Source organism: Toxotes jaculatrix, chromosome 5 (genome assembly GCF_017976425.1).
Source record: "Toxotes jaculatrix isolate fToxJac2 chromosome 5, fToxJac2.pri, whole genome shotgun sequence".
Lineage (NCBI taxonomy): Eukaryota > Metazoa > Chordata > Actinopteri > Toxotidae > Toxotes > Toxotes jaculatrix.
Genome location: NC_054398.1, coordinates 6,059,963 through 6,083,781, shown reverse-complemented (window position 1 = coordinate 6,083,781; position 23,819 = coordinate 6,059,963). Strand labels below are relative to the sequence as shown.

General features: G+C 41.3%; 1 protein-coding gene across 2 annotated transcripts in view; it reads left to right on the top strand.

Annotated features, from left to right (window-relative positions):
- Positions 1 to 3,078: 3,078 nt before the first annotated feature.
- Positions 3,079 to 23,819, top strand: part of gnao1a (guanine nucleotide binding protein (G protein), alpha activating activity polypeptide O, a) — an 89,823-nt gene continuing 69,082 nt past the window's right edge. For both annotated transcript variants that reach the window (XM_041039362.1, XM_041039361.1), the window contains exons 1-3: positions 3,079 to 3,855; positions 4,700 to 4,742; positions 22,485 to 22,626. In XM_041039362.1, the coding sequence (XP_040895296.1) occupies positions 3,738 to 3,855; positions 4,700 to 4,742; positions 22,485 to 22,626 (303 nt within the window). In that variant the 5' untranslated portion in view covers positions 3,079 to 3,737. The remainder of the gene's footprint in view (positions 3,856 to 4,699; positions 4,743 to 22,484; positions 22,627 to 23,819) is intronic.

Here is a 23,819-nt window from a genome sequence, read left to right as displayed (position 1 = left end):
TGTCAACAGGCTTTCTCCGGAATCACTTTCTCCACCTTTAAGTTCTGCCTTTGTTGAGACATGATCATCTGTAACAGTTAGCAAATGCTTGATGCTTGACTTCCTGCACCAGTCACTTGTTCTCTTTGGCTGAGTGCCAGTTTATGCTGGGCAGGGCAGCGTCCACTCAGCTTGTTTGAATATGTGTGTGCAGGAAGCAGCTGCTGAGGGTTTCATGTGTGGGTAAAGATGAGAATCCTGACACTGAACTCTGCAATCTATGTGCAATCTAGAAAACCAAAGTAATGAGCAAAACACTGCACAAACCTACAGAGGTAGGTGCTCAACTTCAATAAACGCCCTATTTTGAACAATTTGTATGAAAGATTAAATTAAATATAACCTTTGTCAAAACTACAGCCTGAACCAAAACGTTTTAACATAATCTCAAGCAATATAAAATGAGCCAAAGTTGGTGTGGCTGCAATTTTTGTTATTTGATGAAAATAGATATTTCTAATATTGTTTATAGTAAAAACATAGCATTGTCTTTTCATATAAGAAACTGTACATTAGTATAAAAGATAATGCAATGCAGTTTTGAGTGATAGGAGAATTTGATTCAAATCAACAAATTGTCTTTGAAAAAGTCAAATAAAATTTAGAGACATCTGTACATTTAAATAATTTTTTGGGACAAAAATGATACCACCTTATTAACTGAATGTACACAGAGCTAGTGAATCAATTCCTCTTCTTTAAGGTTTTAAATTATTACAAAGGATGAGCTAACCACACAGATTAGTCTTAGCTTTAAGATTGTTTTCTGAAGTTCACAATTGATCTAAATGGATTTAAACCAGGCCAGGCAGTAAGAGAGGCACCAAAACACTTTACTGTGGGAAATAAGCATTTGTGTCAGCAGATTTGACCTTTTCTTCTGTGGTGATGCCACAGATGAAAAAAACTGAGACAGTGATGATGGACTGGTAATAGTTCGAGTTTCACTGTCTCAGGCGCCAGATATTGCCAAAAACCATTAGCCATTATTGTAACCAATGGGAGAATGGTTCCCTTAAATCCATGAAATCCAGTACATTTGTCATATTATTTTTGCCAAAAGAGTGCTGAGATTTAACTGTTACTCTCTGAGGCATTGCATGTTAACATTGGCTCTGATGACCAGTTCACTCAGTCAAGGTGTCATGGTCATGGTGCTTGGTAGAGGGAGACTCAATGAGTGAATTATATACATACTTTAAGATGATGTACGTTTGTGGATTTGATTTAGATTCAAATGCCGTTCTTAGAGCTTCTGGCGTAGCACTGAATCTTGCATGTGACATACTGTATGATTTACAGTAACCAAACAACTATCCAAAGGAAAGTTCTAATGCACTCCAGTCCTTGACATTTTATATCCAACTGAGGAAACAGCATAATTAACAATAAACTTTATTGAAAGATGTTACTGTGGAGACAGAGGGGTCTTGTGGTTCATGGTATCAGTGGAATATTCACAAATATTGACATTATCAGTGTATCATGGGTGCGTAATGTGCACCCTGTCACTTGGACTCAATTACAAAATCATCCCATGAAATTTGCATCCCCAGACCTGATTGCATTGGTTTTAATTCTTTTTTTATTACCATTATATTAGCCATATTTTACAACTTTCCACCACAGCTGAGACCAATTCAAAAAACCTGCTGTGGTGTGTGTCTAATGAATATTATTTTTCATGATAGTTTGTTGATGTTGTAGCCGTCGACAACAGCAATGATGATGATGGTGATGATGACAGACACCTTAGTATGAAGCCATCCACACTGTCATGGAGATATTGGCTCCCTTTGTACATTTGATGAGTCAAATGAATAGGCTGATTATACGGAGACACCAACTCAGTCAAAGGATATTATGGAACAGCTGCCTCCCCCACCACATCTAATTGAATGAGATTATGTTCATACATACATTTGTGACACTGTATAACTGCAATTGTCCTTAATTTACAGAAACCACTGCCTTAAACGAATCTTATAATAACATATTATTGCTCTGAATACAGGCCAATTCAGGACCTTTTGAAGAAGAAGACGATGAATATTATATAAATATATTGTAACGGAGGTCTATAATGAACATTGAAAACCAGGACAGCTGAGCTCAATGTAAGTTACATAAAAGAGAAATCTAGCCTTGGAATAATAAGAACATTGAGACATACCAAAATTTATGCCAAATAAGAATAAAGACAGAATCTTCATGGGTGGTATAAATATAATAATACAATATAAACAAGATATCCAAAGTACTGGATAAAGAATTTAGATCTAATGATAACTGTTATGGAAACTAAGATGTGACAAAAGTTATTGCAATAAATTTCTATGGGAGGAATATTTGCACCAAAAATCCTCATAGTTGTTGAGAAATTTCAGTCTGTACCAATGTGGTCCAGACTGAAATACCCCCCCAAAAAATGGAACCCAAATATTGTTGAACCAACCATTTCTCAACTGAGCAACTGACCCATCTTGTACCCATATGACAATTAAACAAACTACATCTGCCAATTAAGGCCAGTGAAGTGGCTGAAAAACTTCCAGTAAGTGGACGTTTCTTGTAAAACTACTACACCAACGCTACCACTACTACTGCTCCTGAATTCAAGCTCTAAACATTTTTTTATGAAGGATAAAATATTGCTAATTATGGATGTGGAAATGAGAAAATTAACACGTCTACTTCCGCTGTAATTGGCTCTAAGTGACCGCATAACATTTAATTTGGGACAAAGTGTTCATGCGCTGACAGAAAAATAGTGCTTCACTTTTTTTTTTTTTTTTTTTGTTTTAGATCTTGGCGTCAGTGTGTACTTGTGTTATCAATTACATACACATTTTTTTGAACACTCTTAAGTTTTGACGTTCTGTAATTGTTTAATATAAATCCCAAAATTGGAGAAAAACCACCAGGTGCACCACCAGGCCGCGCCACTGGGAGTATGGATGCTCTTTCCCTCTCTCATCCCCCCCCCCCCCCCCCCCCTTTTTTTTTTCACTGTTTTGACGTCAGCAACCTGCAATTGAACGAATGAACTAACGAAGGACCGAGCCACTACCGGAGCTACCGGGAGGCAGTAGCGTTACACAGCGAGTCCCCGCCGCCCGCCCCGGAGGAGCCAAACGGAAGAAGAAGAAGAAGAAGAAGAAGGTCCAGCGTGAGCCGCCGCGAGAACCGAACGATGCCAGCGCTGCTCACCGCCAGCCAGTAACACAAACTACCGACGAGCGGAGAAGAAGAGAACCGTTACCGTGATTTACCGACAGAAAAACAAGAGTAGACGCGGAGGACGGACCAGCACCGAGACCACGCTTGAGAAACAAACTGCTACAGGCTGCGGAGGCTACATCCTGTTGTTTTGCCTTTTTGTTTTTCTTGCGCCGTGGATCAGACCGAGCGGATCCTTGATTTAAATGCTTTAACGGTGCCGTGTCCCCGGCTTGAGAGCGAGACAGAGGGAGCTGCCCAGACGGCGAAAGAAAGAGACTGAGGGATCACAGAGGGATCGAAGGCATATCCCAGAAAAGGAGGAAATAAACCCAGATAGTCAGGGGGGGCAAAGGATTTGCAGCAAGCTCTGTTTTCACGCACAAGTTTCATTGAATCCATCTTTTTATTGCTGTTATTTTTTTTTTTCTTCCGTGGACCCCGGTACCGGTAACACTATCAAGCTGTGTTCTCTAACCATGGGATGTACTCTGAGCGCAGAGGAGAGGGCGGCTCTGGACCGGAGCAAAGCCATCGAGAAAAACCTCAAGGAGGACGGTCTCACCGCGGCCAAAGATGTTAAACTGCTGCTGCTCGGTAAGAGACGCCGGTTGAATTGCCTACCGTAGGGCCTGTAGAGCCACGGCAGAGAAATGAAACGCTTTGGGTGGGGGGGGGTGGGGAGGGTGTTTGAAAGGTGTGGTGTGGGGGAGTGGGCGTTTGGTGAGAGATGATTATCAGAGGGTAAAAAAAAAGAAAAAAAACATATCATAGGCTAGAAAACGACATGAACAAAAATCCAGTATATACAGGTGTAAGGAAAACTGATTTGCTTTATTGTTCCTGCTAAACACACCCTGCCTTCTTATTAAATCACTTTCCAGATGCTATAATAGGGTGTTATCCATTTAAGAAATGCCAGGTGGGTGAATTGTTATTCTGCAGAATCAGAATCAGTATGTCGGTAAAAAGTGGGAACTACATCAGAGATGATAACTGCAGATGGATGCCAGAAAAAAAAAAAAAAAATGGCAGTATGCAGCAACGGAGGGCCAGGCACGGGCAGTGTTAGTTCATTGGTTTTGGGGGTTTGGGGGGTGGGGTGGGAGATTGATTCATTGATCCTTGGTGGGAAATTATTTTGTAAGTAGCCTGTTAAATGTATTTGAATTGCTAAGATGGTGGATGGGAGGTGGAGATTAACAAAAAAGGGATGTTTAGGAAGAAAGGGTGCAGCTACTTTCTCCATCTTTTATATCTCCACCCCGCTGCTACTGTCCTTATTCGCTTAGGTATACGATTCTCCCTTTCTTTCTTTCTCACTCTCTCTTTCTCCCACCCCCTCCTCTCCTCTCTCTCACTCTGTCTCCATCTTGCTGTCTTACACACAAACACACACACACACCCTGTTTACATTGTCTTCTTGTCTCTTATCCCTCAGGGGCTGGAGAGTCAGGGAAAAGCACCATCGTCAAACAGATGAAGTAAGTCTTTAATAAGCACGGTCTAATAACCCCAGTGTGTGAATTTGTGTCCCTCTCTCACTTTTTCTTTCTGTTTCTTTCACACACACATCACACACACACACAGAGACTTGTAATCGAGGTTTATTGTTCTGTAGCACCTGAATTTTAGATTTTTTTTTCCCCCAAGAAAAAAGAAACCATTGCTGTTGACCCTGTGACACCCGTGACCTCAGCCCAAATGCTTGATGCTTGGTCAGATGTTTGAAAAGACCAGTCACAGGGTCTTTTCAGACATCTGACCAAGCATCACTGTTTCAACCCTTGTTTAATAACTGATGCTGCTGTATGTGGGTGGGAAGATGTACCACATTGGGTGTGGAAAAAAAAAAAACATAATGCAGGTGCAGTGATTTGCTGTGCTTCTGTTTGCATGGAAATTGTTTGAACATGTTGCTGAATTATACCAAATGGGTTGTCATATAATATGTTATACACACACAAATTTTGTTCTGTTGCTGTCTGTACACTTAAGTCAAATATTTCCTCTAAGCAATGTGAATGGAACTGGATTGAAATTGTTAGTTTTGCTGCATGAGCTTGCATTAGTTAAAAGATTTGAGGTGTGGTCATGTCACCAGACTTCACTGAAACAAAAATAGTAACCCTGAAGCAAATTTGAATAAGCATGTTAATATCAATTTTACATTTAAGTCATGCTCACACACTATTCATGTTAGTCATAGTATTTGAGCTTGTATATTTGTAACTGATAAGAGGTAATTGTAAGTTAGGGATGCCTAAAGGTGGGACAAGACAGCCTGAGATCTATTTTCATTTCCTCATCCACGTCAATGATTTTGTGTTCTCCGGTGCAGAGTTAACATCGTGTCACACACTTGTGCATTTGCTGTCCACTTTAATGCTGCTGCTGTGGTAAATACTGTCGTTTTTATTATCAGAATCTATAAAGATGCAGTGTGGAGGACAGGGAATTCAGTATTTTCTAGCTGCCTTAACAAGAACTGGTAATATTCCCTCACGAGTGACTGCTCCTAATGACCAAACCTGGCAGAAAAATAATCAGAAACTATTCTAATAATCAAATTATTGCTTAAGTTGTTCTTTTTCTAACAAGAGTGCCAAAAATTAATTGGTTCCAGCTTCTTAAATGTGAGGATTTTCTGCTTTTCTCTCTTTTGTATCACTTGAAACAGATTAATTTGTTGGTCACACAAAACAAGACATTTAAGCATTTGTTGCAGCCTCCCAGTATGTTGTGACCCAAAATATGAAAGTGCTACTTTCTGTTATGGCAACATCAGTTGATGTAAATACCATGTAGCCTGTTGGCTGTGTCAGTGTCTGTGAAGGCCTGCTTATTAACCAGGGGTCTGTCCAGTATAGCTCCGATAAAATACCACCACAGTACTCCTGTTTTACACCTGTAGGGATTTAACATCTACCCATGGTACTTACCAGTGAATTTAGTGACTTAATTAAAGCCGCCTGATTTTTTTTTTTTTCTCCCATGGTATCATTATGACGTCCTTAGAGTACTCCTATAGGGACTTATCTGTGGTACTTAGTGGAGAGCGTCACACATTTTCATAGTTTAATAGTATTTCATGATATAATAAATAGTATTTACTGTATCACTGCTATAATCTTATAATATACCTAGAGGATTTACTATAGTTCTTGCTAAGGGTTGGCAGCGTACATCAACAGAGCCCCCTCCCCCACGGTGTCATTTTATCTGTAATCCAGTCATGACATATGGTTTTTCTTCAATCTCCTCTGCTGCGTCTTTTCACAGACAGCCGTGTGCGTTTTAGCCGATAATAGGCTTTAGTTGTGGTCATATGGTGACACATCACAAGGTCTTGATTCAGTGGATCCAAGGTGAGCCAGTTTCTCAGTTGTTAATGGTCATTCCAGCAGCACAGCATGTTCTGCAGACTGACTGACCAACGCTCCCCAGGGAGGGTCACTGAATATATACATTTTAGTAGACCATAACCTTTGGAGCAACTGAACGCATTGATTGCACTGGACTGTTGTAAATCACACATTTATGTGACTTGGACTGATGCAAATGCTTGTTATTAGGTGGCTGTTTTAAACCACACAGAGATGAGCCTCTTGTGGTGTTAGCACAGATGTTGTAGGAAGTGAACCGCAGTTGTTCCCTTATACTCATTGTTGCATTACATAGACACACATTATGGCTGTGTAAGAGTACTACTATTAGATGAATTTGAAATGGAGCCAGTTCTCTTTCATCTGCTTTACACCACGCTCACTTCTTTCAGTCATTTCAGCCATGCCACCTCCACGTGTCTGCTGTGTAGTTGCAGTCTGCTGGCTATTCTTGCTCATTCTTAGGGATGAGATGATGAAACTGGATCTGGCAGACAACATTGTCTTTTTTTTTTTTTTTTTTTTTAAGAAATTCTAGGTTTTATTTATGGTTAATCTAAGGCTAAGGTTTTATCCGCATGCTTCTCAGTGGCCACCTTATTTGTGGATTGAGAACAACGTAATAAAGTGTGTTGACCGTGAATGAGTCTTTAGGCTCACGTCAGAAGCCCAATACCAGTCAGTCTTTCTAAGTGCCAGATACTGTAAATAGAACAGAGAGCCACCTTTCTCTTTGCAAAAACTGTACAAAAAGGACTCTTCCAAACTGGAATAAGTTCTTGAACAGTGTTATTTGAAGCCCAGATGAACTTTTTTTTCCATGATATGTCTGCATCTGATATTATAGAGAGGGAAGCAGCTTTTCAAGTGGTGGACAGCGCCCTGCTAGGGAAGCCTTTACGTTCCTGTTCAGAGAAGCTCGGCTATTTCCGGAACCGCATCAGAGGACTGGAAAGCCCTTACTGCGTTTTCTTTCACAGTGCTCTGAACATCTGGGGCGTGCTCAAGTGACCAATTGTGTGTGGGCGTGTGCGTGCTGTCTTCAGAGGGAGACAGAGAGAGACAGAGATGAGTGGATTAGATTTAGATTTTATGGTGTGTATATCGAGCAGCAGTGTGTGTCACAGCTGTGCATGTGATCCCAGTGACTGGAAGTAAAGAGTCTGTTACCACCGCGTACAGTACAGTGGAAAAATAGTGCAACTGCTCTCACCATAAAGACTGCTAGATTGGAGTCTATTTCATAGGTTCCTCATGGAGATTTCTTTTAAAATAAAAACCATTTAGCAGACAGTACACCTGTCTGAGAAAACTCTCCCCATTCTTTTTTGAAACACAGATTATTGGTTTCTAAGATGATGCAATCACAGAGTTAGTAACTCATGACAGAGCACTGATAACACCTCTGTGGGGAGCACAAGTGCACTTCGTTGTGTGTGTGTGTGTGTGAGAGAGAGAGAGGTTTACAGTTGTGTATGGATGAGTGAATCATCAAGGTGTGAAGGCACAGCACGGTCTAACGCAGGACTGCATTTGTAAGGCAAGGAAGAGGAAGGAGCGGCGAATCGAAGAGGGAAATATGTGTCTGTGCAGAAAAAGGGAATCTAAAGGAAAAAGGGGATTTGTTGGGCAAACACGTGCGTGACTGGATCCTGTGTGTTTGTGTACACATATATACACGATCTTTCTATCAGTGAGTGCAATATTTGGGCCAGCAGCCCAAGGGACTTGGTCATGTGTGAACGACATATCTCTATCTTGTACATAGAGCTGGCTGTGCATTTGTGTGTGTGTGTGTGTGTGTGTGTGCAGGAGACACCATCTGTTTATGGAGCCTGTGTGTGTTTAGACGTGTGCAAAGGTTTCTCTCGCTGCCCAGCTGGCAAACTGACCTCTCCAGCAGTGCTCACTGAGTGTGTGCGTTTGAGAAAAATAACTTAATGAAGCAATATTTTCATAGAACTGAGCAGGATGGAGTAAAGCCGGTGTCAGGCACAGCCACTAGAAAGTGGGGAAAATACAAGAGGCTCTACCCAGTGGTGGGTTTGCAGCCTCCTTCCACTTTCAGAGTTGTTTCTGTAAGGCCAAACTCCACAGATGGGTGTGATTGTACCAGGAAAGACGTGAGTAATTCCTGGTTAACATGTCCAGGGGATGTAAGACTTTTTTTCAGAGGTTTACCTCATTAGCAAGCAGTGCCTTGCATAATGTATTACTAACTTAGCAAGATTACAGAAAGTGGTGTTTCAAACAATGTCCAGTCATAGTCTTAAAGATTAAAAAGTTTTGTTTTTTTAGAGTTGCCATGTCTTGTTCGTATAAATAAATAAATAAAATGCAGGGCGTAACTCTTTTTTTTTGTTTGCTAGATAAATTGTTATTTAGTAAGCTAGTGATTTTTTCTTTCATGTAGTTATTTTTCCAAGGGAGCAAGAGAGTGTTTTTGTAAGTGACCAACAACACTGAAACACTGAAAATGACAAAAAATTGTGGTAACAGCTCGACAGCTTTGAGAAGGAGACCAAGTGAGTTAGACCCCTCAATCTAAAAACTTGTATTCAGACATTCATTTACTTTACTTTCCCCCCTTTGTGTTGATATTAGTTTAGTTGTTTAGTTGAACCAGAGAGGCTGCAGAGAGGTGCCTTGATAAAGTGGGCCCACTGAGTCTCCCTGGCTTCTCTAAGCCATGTGTTAGCCAGAGGACTCATAACATATTTTCTTTTTATACCTGATAAAATCTCCAGGTCATTTCTCTTTCAATCATTAACACTATACAACCCATATACAAGTACAACAGTGACCATAGAACATGATAGGATAATTGTAACAGACTTAGTCATTTATACCCAGCAGCGGTTTTTTTGTTGTTTTTGTGTGTTTTTATTTATTTATTTTTTTATTTTGGAAGCTTTTACATTAGCTTCTGGTGCTCGTGAATGGTGTTGTGTTCTCAGAGGTGTTTCTAATATTTTGTCCACATCCAATCTGCTCCAGTTTGCATTTTGTTTTGTTTCTTGGTTACTTAAAGGTATTATTTACTCAAAACTATATGTCAGTTTTGTCTGTAGCTAATGGATGGATGGGTGGAACAAAGAAATATCAAACCCATTCGGTCAGTCAGTCGCTACTTATGTGTGTACTATGTAATACTTCTCATTTTCTTTCTTCATCTCAGGCTTTCTCTTACAATGTATGTGTGTGTTGGTGCCTTGTTGACATGATCAGAGGCGACTGGCCGAAGGGAGAACAAACGCTGCCCGCCCGTCCCTCACGGCTGCACTGCTTCCCACAGGCTGTTCCCACCGTGTTGAGAGTGTGTGTGTGTGTGTGGTTTCTCTAGAACAGGAGATAATTAGGTTTAAGCCTCAGAAGAGGAGAATAAAAGGGGGAAGGGGAGGAAGATGGAGGAAAAAAAGGTGGTGGTGTTTTGTGCAGAAAGGCTGAGGGAGAGGGGGAGAGGGGTGTCATAGATGGAGTGAGACAGAGAGGGAGTTTTAATGAAGGAAAATAAATGCCCAGTGCATAGAGAGAATGAAATAAAGGGGGGCAGTCGGCATGTGGGGATAGAAAGGACTGAACTTAGTGGAGAAAATAGCAAGTTTAAGAACGCAGTGGAAGTAAGGATGAAAAGAAAGGAGTAATGAAGAAGATAGGGAGAGAGGGAGAATACTCAGTGAGAACAGAGGAAAAAAAGGGGGAGGGGAGTGACTGGGACACCCAGCGGAAGCAACCAGGGAGAAAAATTCAATTTTTTTTTCAAAGGAGGGTAAAGTGATGTGGGAGTGTGGAAAGAAACAGGAGAGGAGAGAAGAGGTTGAAGTACGACATGAGGAGGGAGGATGAGTGTGAATGAGGTTGGGGAGGTAAGAGGAGGGGAAGCGAAGCCATTTTGAGCAGGAGGAGAGAGACTGGCAAGTGAAAGAACATATTCGCACTTATTAAGCAAGTTAGAGGAAGTGGCAGAGAGAGAGATGAGGACAGGGTTGTCAGGGACAGAGTGCAAAGGGCGCTCCTCTCCTGGACTCTGTTCTGTTTGATAATTATTAGCCTCCTTTTTCCTGAGATGGTTAGACACAAGGAGAGAAAACAGAGCAAAAAAAAAAGAGAGAGAGAGAAGGAGGGGGTGAGGGAGGGAAGGCTCATGTTGGCACCAACTCAAGTCTAGCATGAAGAGACGGTCTGTAACTGGTCATCTGAAACAGTCCGTCAGCCAGATAGTCACCCTTCATTGGTTAAATATAGCCCTGGGCGTGCTCATCACTGGAATGATTTGATTGGCTGCCTCAGTGAGCTGTGAAATAACAGAAAGGCATCGTGATAGCTGTGTTTGCATGTGTGCATGTGCCCGCTAGCACGTCCAAGCCGTCTTCAGCGGCAGCGTGTGTGTCGTATGTAGCGTTTGAATCCCATTCGTAAACAGGAATCTGGATGACGTTAAATTTAATGTTAAGTAACAAAACTTTATCGAAGCATACACAGTTAGATAACACACCCATTGTCTCAAATGAAGAAACTTCCAATGTTTCATCTCATTGTGTCAGCTCTGTTAAACTCACCTCATTTTCCCCGTTCTTCGGGTTTTCCTCAGGGCATCTTTCCACCTGATAAACATTTCCACACTGTTTTTCTCTCTTTGAATGTCTCTGTGTACTTCGACACAGCTTTGCTTAGCTTCTAGAAATTTCCTCTAAAATATACCACCAAGAACATTTTAAAAGTTTGCCTAAAATTTGTGGAAAAAAAAATAGGTTTGTTGTGACAGATTTTAATCACAGAGGTCGTTTTAATAAAACATTCTGGGCTTAAGTTTACAGCACCTGTTTTTGTTGAGGTGCTTCCAACCATCAGTCATACAGGCATCACCTTGAAATCCATCTTCACTGGATGCTTTGGACAGAAAGGCTCTACTGACCTAACCCCACGGAAAAGGCTTTAGCTTTTCTACATTTCTCTCTGGAAAAATGATGGAGACTGTTGGATGAATTTTAATACTAAAACACCAAACTTGCCTTTGGCGTCTTGTACATCTAGATATCCTGTCATCTGGATGACTAACACAAACAATCTTCATAGACATGTTGTTACCTGAGGGCTGTTTTTACCAGATACTGCAACTAAGGCGAGCACCCACATCAGTTTTACCACAGTTTGGAAAGAAACTGAAAGTCCGTCCACATCTAGTCCCTGTGTTTGTGTTTATTGACAAGATATGAGCCGCACCTCTCTGGACAGCTAACTAGCATGCTAGGTCTGTCTGCTAGGGACAGACTAAACACAGACGAATCAGCGCACTGTTTAGTCCCATGGTTAGATTATATCTTGTCAAACAAACAACTGAGAACACAAATCAGAGCAGAGACTCCTTTTACACTCTCTCCTTGTTGAACATGTGATTGCTACTAGCTACCAAACCAACTTGAATTTTACATTTTATATATTTTAAATGACATGGTATGAATATTTGAACAAAGGCAGTAAATTTGATTAATCTGTCAGCCACAGAGTCTGTCCAAAATAAAATGGATAAGACTTAGACAGGAGTCAAAAGTTGTTGCTTGTACCGGGTGTCTTGTGCAGGAGCTTTCTGCAAAATAGTTTCAGTGCAGGGCCCGCTGAGAGACTAGTATCAGATCAGCTGACACTCATGACATTTAAATTGATGATCTGTATTGGTTCTTAAACTCCTCTCCCCTCTTTGAAAATAATCAAGGCTCTGGAGACAGAAACCCTCATGCAGTCACAGCTCTGAGCATGTGAATAACCATGCAGTATGTGTCCTGTCAGGACAGATTAGCAGTTTAGTCACTGATGATAACTGTTGCTTTGACATAATGCAAATCTTTCCGTCTCCCTCTACCTCAGTTACATTTTTTTTATTCTGGTAAGGGACTGTTTTTGCTCTAAGCCATCTCTGCTTACTATTTCTCTCTCTCTTGGTCTGCACACTTGTATGAGACCAGGTCAGTATGACTGTGTGTGTGTGTGGTCCACGCGCTAATCGGGTCTTCTTATTAAAAACAAAGGTCTTTTGTGGGAGGAAATTGTGTGTGTGTATGTGTGTGCACACTTATGCAGAACAGAAAGTGTGTTTTTCTCTCTGTGCTTTTGTCTGTGTGCATAATATTGATGTGGTTGTGTTAGTGAGTGTTTTTTTGTGCTAGACCTATTTGGCAGATTTCATGTCAGTTCAGCACACTGCAAGACAATGGAGTCTTGTTACAGTGACCGCACTCAGCTGATATAAAGTCAGCTGATGGGGACTGTGGCAGGGTTTGTAGCTGCAAGTGTGTATGTTTGAATGCATGTTTGTACTTCTGTTTTTGAATCACACCAAAGTGTGGACACAACTGTTACACAATCTATACAGCAGTTATACTATAATAAATGCTTAATATTTTTTTTGTGACACTTTTTTTTTAAACTTTTTGCAGCTGCGTGTGTGATGGAGTCTTATAGTGCATGATCTTGGAAGATCTTTCTGTGTTTTTTCCTTTCCATACATTATGTTAATAGTGTGCTTCACCTTACATCACACAGATGTTTTTATTTTTTGGTCTCTAAAGGGAGTCAGGGGATCGCCGAAGTCATTAGAACTGTTTGTGCAGAAAAATTTGTCCTTCGGGTGATGTTCAGAGGGAAAGCCATTTGGATTCATCCTCTATGCACCACAGACATCTGTACCACATGTCATGGCAATTTTTGCAATAAATGTTGAACCAAAAGGGATGGACCGACTGAAATGTGCTGTTAGCATGCAGCACAGTTCAGCTGGTCGGCTCATCTCTGGAGGCAGTGTTGGTCTATTAAAAAAAAAAAGTTTAAACAAATTAGAACAAACATGTACTTCATTCAGGTTTATTGAATTTGAACAGATCATTACAAATTGAGTATTAGATTTTTTTTTCCACATTCAAATGGTTGTTCAAATTCCGAATCAAAATCTCCATTAATAAGACACGTAGGAGTGTTGTGCTGGACTTCAGCCAGGCCAGAGCCATCTATGTGGCTGCTGAACTTTAGGAAGGCCCCATTCCCCTTTGTTTCTGCTTTCCTTAGTTGCCAGTTCAATCCCTCAAAGTAATTAATTATTATTGAGAGAGGGGAAGACAGGAAATCTGAATAATTACATTTTGACCTTGTGTCTTGGATGTCCTGATTAAACCTCTGGCCTTACTTCTCTCACTCTCTCTCTCTCTCTCTCTCTCTCTCTCTCTCTCTCTCTCTCTCTCTCTCTCTCTCTCTCTCTCTCTCTCTCTCTCTCTCTCTGTATTATTCCTTCCAACAAGCTGCGTCCATCAATCTGCTAGTGACTTAAATTGCCTGCAACAGAGCACACGTTGCCTTATACAGGCTATAATATTGATGTTATCAGCTGCTCCTGGAAACAGCCACTTCCCATAATTATACTGACAACTGGAAATGTAGAACAAGAGTAACTGTTTCTTTTCCATCGCTTAATGCATGTAATGTTAAAATGACATCTTTTCTAAATATCTCTGTTACTTGTTTTTTTTTACTAACAGTTTTTCATGGCTGTTGGGTTTTCTGAATTTCACAGACGACATATTTACATATTCTCCTTGAAGTCTGCCAACAAAGGCTGCATAATATGACTGTGGCCAAGATTTTAGAAATTACAAGGTCTGTAGAGTCTGTAGAGGCAGAGAATTTGACCAAATACTCAGAAAACTGACTCAGGAAACCACTGTGTTTAACGGTAGTTAGCTTTTCTTTATCTTTCATTAATAATTTTGACAACACTGAATGCTGAGTGGTTTATCCTGAACCCTTATGTCCATATTTAACTGGGATCTTTTACAGATAAGCAGTTTAAGGTGCCAAGATTCAACCTGAAATGTACAGGGAAAGTAAAGGGGCTGAACGTTTCACAAGCTTAGTCCTGCGTATTCAGAAGCACAGTGTGGAGACTCATGCAACTGTCGGGTTTTCCCAACCAAGATGAAAGATTTAGACTGCACTGGGCGTCAAAATATTCATCAGAAATAGCCCACAAATTGAAACTGAATTACAAGGCTTCAATGCAAAGTTTTGGGTGTGACTCTTTGTGCAGCTGTTGTTACCTAACTGTTAATTAGGCAACGGTTATGACACTGCGCTCTCTGCAACTGTCACACTAGGCTTTGCCAGATGAGCACCTGTGTTCTTGTGTGTGTGTGTGTGTGTGTGTGTGTGTGTGTGTGTGTGTGTGTGTGTGTGTGTGTGTGTGTGTGTGTGTGTGTGTGTGTGTGTGTGCTCGTGCATTTGTGTTCCCCGTAGAAATCAGTCAGTGGGGAGGGAAGAAGGGTGTGTTGTGCATCAATGCTGTGTTTTTTAATTAATAGTTAATTGCAAATGGAAAAGGAACGGCAGCGGGAGGAAAGGAGTGAAAAAGAAGAAGAACTAATTAGGAAGAAGTGAAAAGGGGTGAAATAGAATGCCAAACTGAATGGGACAGACTGACAGAGAACAAGCGTGAAGTTAGGTAAAAAAAAAAAAAAATTTACAGAGGGAGAGAGAGAACACAGGAATAATAAGGGATGAAAGAGGACCTGGCAGGGGAGAGAGGCAGATAGAGATAACATGTGACAGTGAAACAGAGAGATAATGGCAAGACAGATTTAATGAGGTCTTCCTAGATGTAATACTGAGCTGTAATTATTCTGCTCTCCTGTCTGCTGGGGTTTATACGCATGTGTGTGCAGCTCCTAACATCCCTGCTGAACTAGAGTGAAGCAGACTGTGTCCCTTGGCACGAGAACTCTCCATCAGCACATGACCAAACCCGGAGCCAGGATGACTCCTCTCCGGTGGGGGATACATTATTAGCATGAGAACCTGAATATGGGAGGAAACTCCTAATCTACCTGGCACAGTGTAAACATAGTTTTTAGTTGAAGGGGCATTACATTTAAGTCACATGCTTATTGTGTGTCGTTATTTGTTTTCCAGATTTTGTTTTCATGGGGTTTTGGCACATTTAGCTTTTCCTGACTGACCTTTAATTGAATTTCTCCAACTCAGATATTGTTTTTGAATTTGCATCATTTCCATGCTACTTTTTAATGTTCAAATTGAATATGAATATGTGTACAAGTCAACCCTATGGTGGTACTGGAGGAATAGTCAGGGGATCATCAAAAGCAATAGGATTCATCCTTTGGACACCATCAGTATCCATAGTATATTTCATGCTAATCCACTGAAATATTGAGATATTTTCCGTTTTGACCAAACTCGGGCTCTGACCGTGTTTTGAAGAAAAATATAGATACAGGGCTGAGGGCATGGAGGTGTGTGTGCGAGTGTGTGTGTGTGCTCAGGATGCTGCTGCTTGACCTCAAGGTGTGATGGCAAGTGAGTGTAACCAGATGAGAGAGCAGCTGATGCCTCCATTTCACTGTAAGTGTGTGTGTGTGTGTGTGCGCGTCAGGATGGGAGCTATATTACTGACACCTTCAGTTATTTATAGTTGCTTTTTTTTCTGTTTCATGCTCTCTTTCATGCCCATTATCACCCATCACATTGTTATCCCCTCTTTCTCCTTCACTCTTTGCACTTGCTCTAACACTCTCCTAAACACTCACAAACACGCACACGCACACACACACGTCGTGTTACTAACTGTCCGACACTGCTGACAGGAGTTGGTCAGTGTGCACTTTATCACAACTAAGAGCTCTGTCGACAAGGACCATGAAGTAAGTGGATGCGCAGCATAGTGATAAAGAACTCATCCGAGGGTCTTGTGTGTGTGTGCGTGTGTGTGTGTGAGTGCGCGCGTGTGTGTGTGTGCGTGTCAGAACAAACAGTGGTAGGTAGCAACAATGCACAACAGAGATAAAGACCTAATTGTACAGAGCAGAGTGTAGGCTTTGTGTTTGTGTGTGTTCACATGAGTAGGTGTGAGGATAAAAATATGAGTGTGTGGGATAATGGGAGACAGAAAGGAGAGAGGCCAGCATGTTGTGTTTGATACAGAGTGTGTGTGTATATGTGTGTGTGTGTGTGTGTGTGTGTGTGTGTGTGTGTGTGCGTGTGCGTGTGCGTGCGCATATGTGCACACTTGTACATATGTCTTTGTGAGAACCAAAATCAGCATAGACCTTACAGAGTGAGGACATTTTGGTCGGTCCTCACAATTTGAAGGGCTGTTTGAGGGTTAAGACTTGGTTTTAGGGCTAGGCTTAGGCATTCAGTTCAGATGGTTAGGGTAAGGGGCTAGGGAATGCATTGTGTAAATGAGTGTCCTCACAAAGATATAAGTACAAGTGTGTGTGTGTGTGTCATACATGGACCACAAGGTTCTCTCTTACCATATGGTTGTCTCTTATTTGCTGTCTGTGTGTGTGTGTGGTGGTCAGAGATGGTGACCCTCTGTACTGGTGTGTATTGTAATTCACTTAGCTTTAAATTAGATAAAATGTAAAAGCCTCAACTTTAACAACAACCAATCAATTATCTGTCAGTCTGTTGACAGGAGCCACAAAGTCACCTTCACACAAAGGTGATAGTTCCACTTTTTAGATGAACTGATGACACTTGTTTTCATTTTTTTTTTGGTAGATAAATCTTCTTTGTTGACATGCCTTTGTCACACAGTGTAGGAAAAACATGAACTCAGACTCTGTGACATCACACGTATGTTCCTGAGGGGAGGTTGTGAAGGTCCCACAGGAACTGGTATTGAAGAGTGGTTGTCATTACTTTGACTTTAATTGCCTATAAGCTGGCCAGTTGGCATGACTGGTTTAGCTCGCGGGCTGAGACTAATATCTGCTGAGAGGGACATAATTTTCTTCCACAGTACACCCCCTTTAAGGCGCCTGCATTGCTGAACAAACAAGCCCACGAGATTTAGCCTGATACTTTGAAGAATAAGGCTTGTCCACCTTACTGGCCACCCTAGGGATAAAACAATATCCTTGCCCAATAAAGTCATGAATACTGCTCCTCTGTGTGTGATAAGAGCTTCGCCGTCCTTGTTAGTTCCTGGAACCAGAAAATCCAAAGCACATGTGTGCCACAAATTCATCTTACATGCTAATTATGAGCAGGTTTTGACAGTGCAGTGTGTTCACACAGGAAAAGTGATCAAATTAAGTTTACCAATCCCAGACAGAATGATTGCTCAATACAGCCAATTTTTAAAATGTGCTGTTAACGGACTCTGTTCTCCCACAATGCAGTGCAGAAAGGAAATGGATGAGCTGCCCACAGAAGGGAAAAATCAATATAAATCGCATTTGATGGTGAGACACCTTGAGAAAGATCTTGGGAAAAAAATGACCATTATATTAAAGGATAGATCGCAGTTTTTAAAGTCTGCCCTGAAACAACAGTCAGGTGCCTACATTGGCTTTGAGACAGGTTATTGTTGTTATAATCATTCCTCTCATCTATGTTGGCCGTGAAGAGATCCACTTCTAAAGAGCTTTGTGATGGAGTACAAAATCTAAGATAGACAAATTAAATAGGCGTCTTCTAAAGAATTTGGGTATTTCGGTGTTTCTTTATTGAGCTGTGGTGGAGGGACAGTAACACAGAGAGGGAAGTTTGCACTGGACAGACTTTAACTTTTCAAGATACCCATTTCATTTGTCTAATTCAGACTGCCGAAACCTTGAATTAGCTTCAGATTTAAACTTTGGAATGTGTTTTTGAGGACTGTGGATTTTGTCCCCCATCTCTTACTCTTGAAATCTCTTGAGAACTTGTGAACCAGTCCTTTACATTTTAAGACAAATACTTTTGCTTTACATCTGGGGAGATTTGGTGTCCTGTGTCATAATGTACTGCATCATTTCTTTGTAAAAAGGGTGTTCTCCATACATTTTCCAGCAATATATACCTGAATCTGGAGCACACCCATTAATTTATGGGTGTGGTACCTGGACATTGGCTCTGGTCACTCCTGTTCCTGCATCTTTTATCCAGTAGGTTTAAATTCCTGTTGAACCTTCTACTCAGTAACAAATGTACATCTGTCCCAGGCTGAATTCATATGTTTGCCTTATGTCCTCTTTGACTCTGTTTTCACTGTTAAAGGCTGCTAATAAAATCACTGTGCTTTAGTCTTCTTCTTCAGAAGTTTGCTGTATCATTTCCTGTTTGTACAGAAGGATTAAGTCAATAGATTTTTTTTTTAGTACACTGATTGATAAAACAATATACAGTGACTTAGTTTGTATAACAGAGTTCTGGAGTTGAGGTCGGTTGAGCATGTGCCAGCCAACTAAGTGAGGTTGTGATAACTGTCAGTCAAGCCACCAAAAAAAAACCCCAACACACTTGTTGCATCGCTATTGAATGTTGAGCAATGTTCAGCACACATGGGCAGTGGCATGAGCAACTGAGACTTCTGAAAACAATGAACTTCCAGTGTTACATTGCGAATTGTGTAATTGGATCTAAAAGTACTTCCCTTTATTCTCAATTCTACTAGCTTAATTAAAAGTGTATGTTATTTAAAATGGTAGTGGTTGTCATCATCATTTTTATCAGTCACAGTGGAGCAAAACAAATACTGATCGTTCAGTGTGATTGTTGCTTGCTTACACTCAACACCTGCTACTTGGCCTCCAAAATAGCAGCCATACAATGATATCATGGAATAATATCGTGGTTAAATTGCCCATATGTCTGTCTCTCTGTCCATCTGTCTGGCTCAGTGTGAAACTAAACTATGTTTCAGATCACCGTGCAGATTGTGCCAAAGCTACGGGAAATTGCACACATTCACACCGACACACATACACACAGCGCTCTCTCTTTGCTGACAGAAGGGCTTGGAGAGTGGGTAATGAGAAAAGGTCCTCATGCATGAAAGCCCATGTCAGCAGACTAGCCAGCCCAACACACACACACACACACACACACACACGTAGAACAAGTCTGCAATATACCTCTGATAACACTTGCTGCAGCAGTAATCAGAAATCTTTGCTCGATTGAATTTCTCTTCTTTTTCCACTGTATTCTCTCTTATGTGACTGTTATTTCTTTCTTGCCCTGCCACTCTATCTTCCCGTCTCTCCCCATGTTAATAAGGGTAATAGTATTAACTTTCTAGGAAACAGTAATGACTCTGCTGTGTTTGTCCATCAACCCTCCCACACTGATTTCTGGTGAGCACACATTTAGGACATATTTTTCAGTGCGTATTGTTTCTCTCTGTAGTATAACCTTATTTTAAAACTGCACCCAGATATTATTATTGTCATTACACTACACAGCAGGTTGATGTATATCACATGTTAGAGAGATAGACTGCTAATGTTCTAGGATCCCACATTTCAGGGTTGCCTGGTTCTATTTTTCAGCTTAGTGTTTCATGTTCCTGTGAAACGCGCATCACCCTTTCTTGGCATCTTCAGCTCAACACAGTGTTTGCACAGAGACTGAAGCATCCAGTTCTCGTAATTGGGTGCTTGTCCTCGTTTCACTGCTATGGTGCAAGGAAAGATGGAAGGAACACTTTCAGAATAAGGGTCTAGTTGGCAAGTCATTAAGACTGAGTGAGAGAAGAGAGTGAAAGTCCAGGTAGCACATATAGAGCTACAAAAAAAGATGTAGATAACTGTTTTCTGCTGTGATGCAGTGTACATCCATTCATGCTCACACTTCGGCTCAGTATGGATATTTTATTGGACATGTTAGCTGATGTGCACATCATACACATAGGAATAAACCATTTATCTGTCCTTGTTCCAGTCTATAGATCTGTGCTGTGGCCCTTTGTGTGAAAGTCACAGATGTAAATAGAAGCCTGGTGTATTTATATAGGACTGGCAGGCTGCCTGATTGATCTGAAACATTACACTGCCCAGGACCGTGCTGTCCTCGAGACCACACACACACACACACACACACACACCCTTACACAACATAAACATGCTCATTCACACACACACAAACTTGCATACAGATGTATAATGGCACGTGTTTGTCAGATGTCAAGACACGCTCAGAGAGAGACCGAGCTCAGATGCATACTAACTACACTGCCTGCAGCTGCTGAGGTGTTTTGGAGACAGAGAACAGTGTGTGTGTGTGTATGTTTATGTGTTTTATCCCCTTGTGTGTGTGTGTATGTGTGTGTGTGTGTGCGCGCTTGCGAATGTGTTTGCTTGTGCATGTGTGAGAGGAAGAGACGGCAATTAAAATGTCTGGGATGAAATCCCACTGAACTATTTGAGAATGTCATGTTGTTGCTTTGCAATTTCAACAATAATCTAAGTAAGATAATAAATGTTTCTAGTCTTTGTGCTAAGCTAACTAACTGCATGGTGGCTCAAGCTACATATGCTTACATTGCTCTGTAGATGTCATAGTGGAATTGATATTCTCATCTCCTTGGCAAGAAAGCAGATGACAGTATTTCCCACAGTGTCCAAGTGCTCCTTTAATTCAGCTGTCCTGCATCACGCTGCGCTCTCACTACAGCAGCATTTGTCAAGTGCTTCATGAACGTCACTGAGCAGAACCAATTAACTCCCAATGCTTCTGATCTCTGTTGTTAAAAATTGTTCTTTGTAAGTTATCAAAGGACGGCTAACAGTTTCCCTTGGGCTCAGCAGTTCTGCACATGTGGGCCTGCTACAATGGGTACATTTGTTCCTCAGTCCTTTCGGTTGTATTAGTTTATTTTTGGTCAGGTTTCAGGGGCAGCCTCTGGATATGCTTTCTGTGGTCTTGGACTGAGTTCCACTCGCATCCCAAATTTCTCTTTAAATTTCATTTTTTTGAAAGACCTTGAATTTGTGACACTTGGGCTTTTTGGATTAATCTTTTTTGAAAGTGAGGCTGGGTGTCAAAATATGGTACTGACTGAGTAGCTCATTGACACTAGCTCATTAGCATCAAGTCAGAAAGCTTGCTTATGTTAAGGCCTTGATGGGTGACTGGCTGTCTAGCCTACATGTAAAAGTCAGGCAGGTAAAACATCATTTCCCTCACTATAGAGATTAGTGGGTGGTGTGCCCATCGGCTGTTCTCTGTGGTGTGTCAGGAGGTTTCGGGAGGGCAGAGCCACAGTAATGGTCATTTATATCGTTGGATAGTGATGGATACAGAGCTAGACGAATGTACTGTGAGTGTGATAGAGGTGGGCACAGCTGTTTGAAGTTGTGTTTCAAGAGAGAGCTGGTTTTGATCCGCAGTCCTTTCTGTACAGAGGGCTTGTTCACCCTGATTAGTTTATGTGTGGGGTTGTTGTCTCTCTGAATTGCTTCACAGTGTTGCCTCAACCTGTATCTGTCTGTCTGTATAAGGCATTTGTTTTCTGGTGTCCTGTCTATTGTTCTTGGCTGTCCATCTCTCTGTCATTTCTCTCTGTCATTTCTCTCTGTTTGACTTTGTCTGATTTGTCCATCTGTACGGTCTGTCTGCCTAGCTAACTGTCTTTGAGTCTCTGTAAGTCGGTGTGTCCTTGCATTAGCTGCAGTGAAAGATAGCATGACATTTAAAACAGCAGGATAGGCTGCTGCTAGCACTGTGTGCCTAAATGTCAGCTTAGCCTACTGGTTACGGAGCCCCCACCCTCCCCCCCGTCATGCTCTCTTTCTTTTGTGTTTTTGTTGTAACCCGTCTTCAGCCACCTGTGTTTTTCACTAACCTCTGACCTCCATTCTCCCGAAATGTTCTTTATTTATCTGATCCTTCTAAAATATCCCAGGAACACGTCAGCACATTTCTCTCACAGACCTCTCTCTAACTTATTTCCAGGCTAGCACACTTGCCTATGTACATTTCTCTGTTTACTGAAATTTGTAAGTCTTTAAGTAGTTTGTTAAAGGTTATTGCAGTTTGAGTGATGTGTGTGCATTTGTGTGTGTTTAGGATCATCCACGAGGACGGCTTCTCTGGCGATGACGTAAAGCAGTACAAGCCTGTCGTTTACAGCAACACCATCCAATCTCTGGCTGCCATCGTCCGTGCCATGGATACACTGGGCCTGGAGTATGGAGACAAAGAACGCAAGGTCAGCACTCGTTGACCACACACTTTCTAAACACATGCGCCACACACACATAATAATAATAATGATAATACAATTTTATTTATAGTGCAGTTTTCATTTAAAAGCAAATCTCAAAGTGCTACAAGGTTAAAAGAGCATAATATCACAAACAACAGCATAATAAAACAAAAACATAAACAAATTTAAAATGCTTTCTTGAAGAGAAAGGTCCTCAAGGCCTTTTTAAAAGAAGCCACAGTCTGTGGGGCCCTCAGATGGTCTGGAAGGGAGTTCCATCTCCCATTGTCCGGAGTTCAGTTCTGGGGGTATGGAGGATGTTGCTGTTAGTGGAACGGAGATTTCGGGATGACAGTTTATTGAGTGAGGAGTTCTTTGAGGTAGACTGGGGTGTTGCCATATGGTGGAATCACATACACAAAATACACACAAAAACAACATATATAGTACAGTACACTTAGTTTTCCAAATACTATCACCAAATTTATTGTGTATAATGACATACAGTCACACTTAAATGTGGCTGAGAAACAAGGCCGTCACAGATGGAAATGTCTCAAGATTGTTTATATTCTCAAGTCCAAAACTGTGAACTGAATAAGGCTGATTGAAGATGTCAGTCAACATGAACCAACTGAGCTAATGCTCCAAATGCTCAGCTTCCAGTCCTGAGTGAAGCAAGTAGCCGCTGGATGGATGCCATAAGAACTGATGGAGTTCACGGAGAGGGCACTGTGTGCTTTACACAGAGTTACTGTCTTTCAACCAAAGCACCGGGAGTCCAGCTCTTGTACTGGCCCTGATAAAGTATCTCTGAACACGACACACGGATTTCTTCCGGCTTCAGGTCCTTGCTCTGACCTCGTTTTGAAAAAAAAAAACAAAACAAAACAAAAAGTCTTTTTTTATGGAGATCGACAGGATATCGCACATTAGCTTGTCCCTGTGTGCTGTGGCTGCGTGCATGGTGCATGGGTACAGTAGCCATGCAGTGTACTGTAGGTGGAAGGTGTTGTTAATGCTACAGTACTCTGTGTCACAGATGTCACAGTATTTTGTTGTGGAGAGCTGAGGGATGGTGCAAGATCCTCACAGCATTAGCATTTTCCACCCACACTGATAAATAAATGTACAGACTGTTTTTTTTTTTATTTTAATCCATCAGAAGTTGCACAGTGAAATATAAGTTGTTGTCA